Below are 10000 nucleotides of genomic sequence, written 5' to 3' on the forward strand. Positions count from 1 at the left end.
GAATTTTGTTCATTTTGAGAATTTTCACTTTTTTCTCAGAATTTTCTGATAAATCTGTTTTTTCTTTTTCCAGATTTTTCACAGATTGGTTTCTTTTTCAAACTGTTGAATTGTTATCTCAGAATTAGTTTCAGAATGTGGTCCTGTTTTAAAAATGTTGAATTGACTCCTCTTTAGACTTTTTCTCTCTGAACTAAATTCATTTCCAGAATTCAGACTTTTTTTCCTCCGATTAGTTTCCTTTTTATTCAGAGTTTGTTTTCAGTATTTTGACTTTTCTCAGAATTGAGTTGAGTTTTTCTTCCTAATTCTGACATTCACTAAGTGTTTTTACCACACGGAGTATTTGGAGGCTCTGCTCTCAGCCTGAACATGAGCAGTCCTTTTTTAATGTCTCTCCTCTCAGCAGAAATCCTCCCACACCAAACTGTCCTCTCTGTCCTCTCTTTATTCTGAAGTTGTTGATACAGCCTTCCCAGCCTGCAGCACAAAGCTCTCTATGATCCAGACAAATAAAACATAGTCACAAAGGTTGTATAATAATAATATCGGCTGCTCTGAACCCATTACGGTTTATAATCCCTGTGAGGACTCTCAAACCACGTCTCTGTCTTTCTGTCCGGTGGTTTTGCATGAGCCATGAGTTCCAGTAACATCGGATAAACAAACATTAACTGCTGAAATATAACAGACTATGAATCAATAGAGACCATCAGTTTCAGCTTTAAAGTCACATTATAGAAAGCCACGTTCAAAACAACAGCAACAGAATGATCCAAATATCTGCAGGAAATATCCGCTCACTTGTTTGGAATTTCCCTCCATGGAGTTTCAATAGACAAGAATACAAATAACCTTTGGAACACGGGGGGGGGGGGGGGGGAGATCTTAGTTACTCCCCTCTGCATGTAAAGCAGTATTATTCCCGGCTGAGGTCGACAGGTGCATCAGGAGGAACATGCTGCAGCTTCACGAACGATGCAGATAAAGAACCACATGCAACTAAAGCTTCACCAACTTAACAGCACATTTATTATCATCATTATTATCACACACACACACACACACACACACACACACACACACACACACACACACACACACACACACACACACACACACACACACACACACACACACACACACCTGTTTTCACCACCCTTCATGCAGGAGGTGTTTGTATGTTTGCAAGTCAAATGAGCTCCACATAACGGCCGCTGCCCTTTGCATGTCCTGCAGGGAACTGAGGAGGAATAGCCACTTCCTGTTTGGGCCCGTCGCTGCAGCATATCTGGCTGAGATGCTTCCCTGATCACTGAGGACTTAAGGTCAGAGCTTCTTTATTTATATCATATTATATCAATTATACATGTCTTATTTATTTCTAAATAAATGAGCTGGTGCAGCTTTACTCAAAGTGTTTCACCGTGTTTCGAACATTTAAGGGACGTTAGGATGTTTTAGAGGCTTTGAAGGTATAAAACAAATCATCGAAAAATACCAGGAAAAACATTCAGATAAAAAAGGAAATAAATCTGACATCATTTCAGATGCAATATAAGAGTAAGTGGTGCATTTCAGCAGAATGAGATTCACCCTTTACCGAGAAAGCGTACTTGATTAAAGTTAGACATTCATGAGAAAAGTTCATAATTTGACTGGAAAACGTTCGATAATCTCTGAAGGGAAAGCCATGAATGAATCTCTAAAACAACACAACTCAAAGAGGTACATGTTGAGGAACATTACACACACTTATGAGAACGAGAGAAAACCTCTAAGTGGTTCAACTCTTAAGATTACTTTTCAAACAAAAGACGACATTCACAACTTTAAAGAAACATCTGCACCATTACAACAAAGATCACAATGCACTTCATTAGAGCCGCCTTCACAGCACCAAAGGAACACATCTAAGCCAGCTATTCAGAAGCTAAGTGAACATCGGGGAGACATAAGAGAGATGATTGCACAGGGGGATTCAACAAAGTGTGTGTTCAACGGTTTACAGAAACATATTTCTACGTTTCTTTGCAGGAACACGATGTGGACGCTCACACCTCTCTTCATCCTGGGACTCAACCTCTGCCAGGTATCATCACATTTACACCTCATGATTCTAGAGTAACACCATTAAACTGCATTTAAAAGACTCATGTCCTTTTGTGCTTTACAGGCCACGACAGAAGGTAAGATGATATTCATTTATTTATTACCGACTGTTTACATACAGTATGTTCTTCAGGTGCTACGTGATGCTAATATTCCAGATATTGCAGGCAGCTCCACACAGATGTACTACATGAGGCTGATCATAGAGGACTCTGCGATCAAGAACCTCACTGAGAGACTGGGCGAGGACTTTGTGAAGGAACCCGACCTGCAGGTGCAACATCTGAACATTACCACAGGTGAGCCGCTCTGTCTATTATAGAGGCTGCACGTTCTGATTCATCTGTGTAGTGAGGTGATGATGGAGGATGGAGACATCATCATTTACAAGAATAAAAACCCAAATTTAAAGCAGTAAATTCCTCAAATCTACAAAACAGAAGAACAAGTGGTAAAGTTATAAGAAAAATCCTCTTGTTAAAACGTAGATAATGACTTCAATAAAATGGATAAATGAATGTTACAAAATGACAGGTTAAACTGTACAGATATTCTCTGAGATTAAAATGGTGGAGTAAAGCGGTTATCTGTCAGTGTGTGTGAGAAGTGGAGGCGGCAGCCAGTGCGTCTGCGAGTCTGGCTACAGGTGGAGCGACAAAGACTGCGACCATGCTGAGGGCAGTAGCTGCACCTTCCCTACAAGCACCAAGATGTGTGTTCACAACTCTGCAGGTATTTGCTCACTTTGTGTTTGCAGTCCTGTTGGTCTTTCTGTATAAAAATATATAAAACATCTGGAAAAAACAAAACCTGCATTTTGTTTCGTTCAGTTGCTATCAATGGATCCCTTCGTTTGGGTGGATCCAGTTATCAAAACTGCCTGAGACCAGCGGACACTACGGAATACAAGACCTGTCATACAACCCTGTTCCAGATGGTAAGACCCTGCAGTGGGTACACTTAACCCATCATATATCACCCCCCCCCCCACACCACACACACACACACACACACACACACACACACACACTTTATTACTGACATCAACACAATTACTTTTTATATGACCAGCTTTCTGATGTTTAAACATGCAAATAAGGCATTATGCAATGCTAATGCTAATGCTAATGCTAATAGTATTGCTAATGGTATTGCTCACAGAGAGGAGACGCCCCCCCTCCCTCCGAATGACCTTAGAATCAGAGTCCCTTTATTCGTCCCGCAGAGGGGAAACTTAAATTAGCTGTAAAGTCACGCAGACCCACCGTCACTGATCTAACCCTTTAACATGAGGCCCTGACTTCAGATTTGGTCCGTCAGATTTTCTCCCGGTGATTTAGCAACACATAAACATGGCGCCTGCCGTCGGTGATGTCTCCTTATTTACCGATGTGCCGATGGTGGTAGAGGGCTAACGGCCGATGTCTCACCGATGTCTCACCGATGTCTCGGTGCATCCTTAATGAAAACCTCCGTGAGGAATAAAGCTAATCGATGTGTGACTGTCGCCCTGCAGATGAAATCAGTGTACAGCACGCTGCCGGGGTTTGACACCTTAGAAATTATCAAATACAGGTACCTGCTTTGATCACTAAATCAAATTGTGTGCGTTTGTTTCTGTATTAAATGTGGGGCTGAAATCGGTGCGTTGTCTTCACTGAAGGGTCGGTAGTGTCATCGTTGAGTTCGTTTTGGTTGTTGCTCAAAACGTCAGACAGCAAGACTTGATCGACAAATCAGATGAACTGACCAGTAATCTGACGGCGTCCCTGGATCTGGAGAGTTCAGGTACCTGCTCATCTCATATCCGTTCAAATGTATTGCAAACAATCTAAATGGAATTTAATGGTGAAATTCTTCTGAAAATATATCAAAAACGTTTGTGCCCTCAGAGTCCCGTCCTTTAAATGTGTTGAGGACACATCATATAGAGTCCTTTTTGTCTCTGAGTTCTGGGACAAAATGCACCACAGTTTGAGTACTTGTGATTATTGTTTATCCTGCAGGCCTCATCAACTTAATCATGCCTGACTTCCCGGTGTGTTTCCACATGTCGCCCGTTCTTACATGTGAGTTACGGGAGGCCCTGAACACTCCACCGGTGTGGCAGCTTAGCCGGGGCCTGCAGGTGACGGATATCGTTACCGGCACCGAGGCCACGGTGACTTCTTTCCCGAGAAATACCACCCTCACAATCAAGCACATCTCTGAGCTCTGGGAAGGTTCGTTCTGGTTACTGTACTTTAGGAGGACCTTTGAGGAACTGCGTTCATACAGCATATGATAAGTTTATCTTGATAGACAGGAAGTGATGGACCACATGTTTCTATGACTTCTGCCAGGGGTCTATTCATGTGCCTACAATCAGGGCAAGAACAGCCTCCACATTTCCCACAAAGCCAGCGCTCTGATGGACATCGCCCTCCTGCCTGACATCCTCATCAGCACCAAGCCGGAGTTCCCGCTCTGTGCAAAGGGTGGCGTGCAGGTGGTGAAAGTCTTATGTGAGATCGGGAAAAACACGGAGAACTACACGGTGAAATGGATCAACAAAGACCTCGTTAACGGTAACTGCATCATCTCATTTCAATATATTCAAAGGTGGATGAGATAACAGGTACTTTATTGATCCCGAATTGGGAAATGTTTTCATTCCAGCAGCATAAAAAACAAGGCATTGACGTGAGATGGAAATGAAAGGAGTAGAAATAAACCATTCTGAAACATAAACGTCTCAAAATACAAGTGAATGAAGAGATGGAGAGAGCAAAAGATATACAGTTTACAGGAAAGGAATTCCCTAAATGTAAGAAAAAATTCCAAAATATACAAGAAAGAAATCAGACATTTACAAGAACAGAACCCCCAAATGTATAAGAAAGAGAAAGAACAAGAAGAAATGTCAAATTTACAAGAATTTACAAAACATAAATCCACTCATTTACCGGACAAACAGTATTCTCCTAAAATGCTACAAATAAATAAATGAAATAGAAATGAAGGGCCAATTTCCAGCTAACACAAAATAAAGCAGGATATATTTTACATGAAGTGAAATGTGAAATGTAGAGTGAGAAGGTTTTAAGTCCAGTTGGTCCAGTGTCCTCCTCTCCACCACAGCCTCAAGATGATCCAGTTTGACGCCGATGACAGAGCCAGCTTTCTAGATATTGCAAACATGCTGATTATTATTTTTGCATAAACTGACCAAATGATGTATAGCTTTAGGTCAGATCTTTAAACCAAATTGTGGACTCTCCGATTTACAGAACTTCATCCAAATGAAACGTGGAAATGCAAAACATTCCAACCGAACAGATTAATAGAGAAATGGTGAAAAGCGTTTAAAAAAGATGACAAAAAGTCTGCATTTCTTCCCCAATCGTCTCGATGGATTCTTGTGGAAACCGCCAGTGCGTCCTTTTGAAGCAACGAAGACAGTGTTCAAAGCTGAGGCCATCATCTCGTGTGAAAACTCATCGACTACGCCTGAGGTCACCTGCATCTTTGAGAACCGCTGCAAAGAGAAGAGATTAGCGAACACCACCATCAACATCATACATGGTACGGTAAAATATATCTTACGGCTCTGCACGGAGGTGGAGGAAGTCTTATGGTTAAAATACTACAAGATTTTAGATTTACATTCAAGTACAACGGAGGTCATCCAACCAGAGAGGGCGAAGAGCAATAAAGAGCCGTATTTCTACAGAATTATACGGTTGATATATATATTTCAGAATGCTGAGGCACTTCAACACATGTAGTTACCTTTAGTTTTCTATAAATCAGTAACTTAATATTTATCAGGACATTTCTCTGGTTCAAACAGAAGGTGATATGTTCTGTGAGGCTGAAGGAGACTGGGGCAACGCCAAAGCAGGATTCACCGCCAGGTTGAGATGCACGGGGAAAACCGGACACCGATACAGGAAGTGCACAAAGGGGTACGTCTGAACATCAGCAGGAGAGGACTCTTTAAAGTAGAGACTCTACATACTGATATACACCTGAACATCAGCAGGAGAGGACTCTTTAAAGTAGAGACACTACATACTGATATACACCTGAACATCAGCAGGAGAGGACTCTTTAAAGTAGAGACACTACATACTGATATACACCTGAACATCAGCAGGAGAGGACTCTTTAAAGTAGAGACTCTACATACTGATATACACCTGAACATCAGCAGGAGAGGACTCTTTAAAGTAGAGACACTACATACTGATATACACCTGAACATCAGCAGGAGAGGACTCTTTAAAGTAGAGACACTACATACTGATATACACCTGAACATCAGCAGGAGAGGACTCTTTAAAGTAGAACACTACATACTGATATACACCTGAACATCAGCAGGTGAGGACTCTTTAAAGTAGAGACTGTACATACTGATATACACCTGAACATCAGCAGGAGAGGACTCTTTAAAGTAGAGACTCTACATACTGATATACACCTGAACATCAGCAGGAGAGGACTCTTTAAAGTAGAGACGCTACATACTGATATACACCTGAACATCAGCAGGAGAGGACTCTTTAAAGTAGAGACACTACAGCAGGAGAGGACTCTTTAAAGTAGAGACTCTACATACTGATATACACCTGAACATCAGCAGGAGAGGACTCTTTAAAGTAGAGACGCTACATACTGATATACACCTGAACATCAGCAGGAGAGGACTCTTTAAAGTAGAGACTCTACATACTGATATACACCTGAACATCAGCAGGAGAGGACTCTTTAAAGTAGAGATGCTACATACTGATATACACCTGAACATCAGCAGGAGAGGACTCTTTAAAGTAGAGATGCTACATACTGATATACACCTGAACATCAGCAGGAGAGGACTCTTTAAAGTAGAGACTACATACTGATATACACCTGAACATCAGCAGGAGAGGACTCTTTAAAGTAGAGACTCTACATACTGATATACACCTGAACATCAGCAGGAGAGGACTCTTTAAAGTAGAGACTACATACTGATATACACCTGAACATCAGCAGGAGAGGACTCTTTAAAGTAGAGACTCTACATACTGATATACACCTGAACATCAGCAGGAGAGGACTCTTTAAAGTAGAGACACTACATACTGATATACACCTGAACATCAGCAGGAGAGGACTCTTTAAAGTAGAGAGACTACAGCAGGAGAGGACTCTTTAAAGTAGAGAGACTACAGCAGGAGAGGACTCTTTAAAGTAGAGAGACTACAGCAGGAGAGGACTCTTTAAAGTAGAGACTCTACATACTGATATACACCTGAACATCAGCAGGAGAGGACTCTTTAAAGGTGAGACACTACATACTGATATACACCTGAACATCAGCAGGAGAGGACTCTTTAAAGTAGAGACTCTACATACTGATATACACCTGAACATCAGCAGGAGAGGACTCTTTAAAGTAGAGACACTACATACTGATATACACCTGAACATCAGCAGGAGAGGACTCTTTAAAGTAGAGACACTACATACTGATATACACCTGAACATCAGCAGGAGAGGACTCTTTAAAGTAGAGACGCTACATACTGATATACACCTGAACATCAGCAGGAGAGGACTCTTTAAAGTAGAGACTACATACTGATATACACCTGAACATCAGCAGGAGAGGACTCTTTAAAGTAGAGACTACATACTGATATACACCTGAACATCAGCAGGAGAGGACTCTTTAAAGTAGAGACACTACATACTGATATACACCTGAACATCAGCAGGAGAGGACTCTTTAAAGTAGAGAGACTACAGCAGGAGAGGACTCTTTAAAGTAGAGAGACTACAGCAGGAGAGGACTCTTTAAAGTAGAGAGACTACAGCAGGAGAGGACTCTTTAAAGTAGAGAGACTACAGCAGGAGAGGACTCTTTTAAGTAGAGAGACTACAGCAGGAGAGGACTCTTTAAAGTAGAGAGACTACAGCAGGAGAGGACTCTTTAAAGTAGAGAGACTACAGCAGGAGAGGACTCTTTAAAGTAGAGAGACTACAGCAGGAGAGGACTCTTTAAAGTAGAGAGACTACAGCAGGAGAGGACTCTTTAAAGTAGAGAGACTACAGCAGGAGAGGACTCTTTAAAGTAGAGAGACTACAGCAGGAGAGGACTCTTTTAAGTAGAGAGACTACAGCAGGAGAGGACTCTTTAAAGTAGAGAGACTACAGCAGGAGAGGACTCTTTAAAGTAGAGAGACTACAGCAGGAGAGGACTCTTTAAAGTAGAGAGACTACAGCAGGAGAGGACTCTTTTAAGTAGAGAGACTACAGCAGGAGAGGACTCTTTAAGTAGAGAGACTACAGCAGGAGAGGACTCTTTAAAGTAGAGAGACTACAGCAGGAGAGGACTCTTTAAAGTAGAGAGACTACAGCAGGAGAGGACTCTTTAAAGTAGAGAGACTACAGCAGGAGAGGACTCTTTAAAGTAGAGAGACTACAGCAGGAGAGGACTCTTTAAAGTAGAGAGACTACAGCAGGAGAGGACTCTTTAAAGTAGAGAGACTACAGCAGGAGAGGACTCTTTAACGGTCGATTGTTTCAGAGCTACGGGAGCCGCTTGGGAGCCTGAAGAATCGTGCTGTGTGAACCAGGACCTGGACAATGTGCTGAAGAAGGCGTTAGTGAGTCTATCAAACAGTTTGTATGATTAAAGTCACCCTGAGCTTTTTAGACACAACGTCCCTGTTGTTGCAGAATGCGAACATCGGGCTCGGCTCTCTGAATGCAAACGCAGCCGACGTGTTTTCTCAGCTCGATAAAGTCACCAACAACTCGCAGAGGATAAACTCCCACTCCAACCTGAACGCCTCGGTCCAGGTCCTCTCCAGTCTGAGCACGATGCTCCAGAGCATCAACGACGACTCCACGGCCGATGTGAGCAGAGCTTTGTGAACATTCAAACATTTCCCATCGTCCGACATGTCCCCTACTTTTCTCTTAAATACTTTAAGGGCATTTTAGTGATAATTCCTTTACTTAAGTGGACTTTTGAATGCAGGAGTTTTACTTGTAAAGGATCCTCTTCCAACACGGTGTCATGAAGCGTCACCAGAAGCTTTTTCTTCCAGTTTTAGCAGCTTGCTTTTCTAATGCTTCTACAGGATATATCTCCACTAATCATTCGTTCATTTTATTATTACACATGGTTTGGGAATTACTGGGAATCACATCCTGTAAGGATTTGATCACCGATCAGGATAAACTACAATAAGTTAATGGTGGTGAGTCATTCAATTACTATCATGCTTTTTTTTGCAGAACTTTTTTGATTCCTCCAGTAATCTTCTAGAGAAATCTCTCAAAGACTCCTGGACCAAGAAGAAGGGGACGGAGAACTTGACCCTGGCAGAGAGGTACCTGAGCTCTGTGGAGAAGTTGATCAGCGTCACCAACGTGACCCGAGTAACTAAGAAGAAGAACATCGAGGTGGCCGTGTCCAACTGCACCAACACAGACAGCCAATGCAACAACAAGGTGTTCAACGTCTCCGTGGTCCTGGAGAGCTCCGACCCCGGCAACGTGAAGACGGCCGGCTTCAAAGAGCTGGAGAAGTATTTGCCCCTCAACGACAAGGATCTGAAAGCCAACAGCATCGTAGTGTCCACGACGACGGAGAAGGAAACCCAGTCGGTGGAGGTGAAGATTCACTTCCAGTTGCTGGAAAAGCGGCCTCCCCACGTCCTGTTGAAGTGTGTGGCCTGGGACAACGCGAGCCAGGGCTGGTCTGAAGAGGGCTGCACCTGGAGCGGATCATCCAACGAAGGCCTCTGCATCTGTAAACATCTGTCCTCCTTCGCCATCCTGATGCAGAGGTATCCTTTGAAGATCCCCGGGCTGGATGAGGTCACCCAGGTGGGGCTGTGTGTGTCCG

At 42.7% G+C, this 10000-nt stretch overlaps 1 protein-coding gene across 1 annotated transcript in view; it reads left to right on the forward strand.

Moving 5' to 3' along the window:
* Window positions 1-1237: 1237 nt before the first annotated feature.
* Window positions 1238-10000, forward strand: part of adgrf3a (adhesion G protein-coupled receptor F3a) — a 13643-nt gene continuing 4880 nt past the window's right edge. Inside the window, exons 1-15 of the mRNA XM_063909509.1 lie at window positions 1238-1328; window positions 2038-2092; window positions 2177-2189; window positions 2280-2411; window positions 2707-2844; window positions 2943-3049; window positions 3629-3687; window positions 3776-3900; window positions 4119-4334; window positions 4455-4679; window positions 5527-5676; window positions 5945-6059; window positions 8672-8750; window positions 8824-9003; window positions 9388-10000. The exon at window positions 9388-10000 is cut by the window's right edge and continues 740 nt beyond it. Coding sequence (XP_063765579.1) covers window positions 2045-2092; window positions 2177-2189; window positions 2280-2411; window positions 2707-2844; window positions 2943-3049; window positions 3629-3687; window positions 3776-3900; window positions 4119-4334; window positions 4455-4679; window positions 5527-5676; window positions 5945-6059; window positions 8672-8750; window positions 8824-9003; window positions 9388-10000 — 2200 coding nt within the window. The 5' untranslated portion in view covers window positions 1238-1328; window positions 2038-2044. The remainder of the gene's footprint in view (window positions 1329-2037; window positions 2093-2176; window positions 2190-2279; window positions 2412-2706; window positions 2845-2942; window positions 3050-3628; window positions 3688-3775; window positions 3901-4118; window positions 4335-4454; window positions 4680-5526; window positions 5677-5944; window positions 6060-8671; window positions 8751-8823; window positions 9004-9387) is intronic.

Source organism: Eleginops maclovinus, chromosome 19, assembly GCF_036324505.1.
Source record: "Eleginops maclovinus isolate JMC-PN-2008 ecotype Puerto Natales chromosome 19, JC_Emac_rtc_rv5, whole genome shotgun sequence".
Taxonomy (NCBI): Eukaryota; Metazoa; Chordata; class Actinopteri; order Perciformes; family Eleginopidae; genus Eleginops; species Eleginops maclovinus.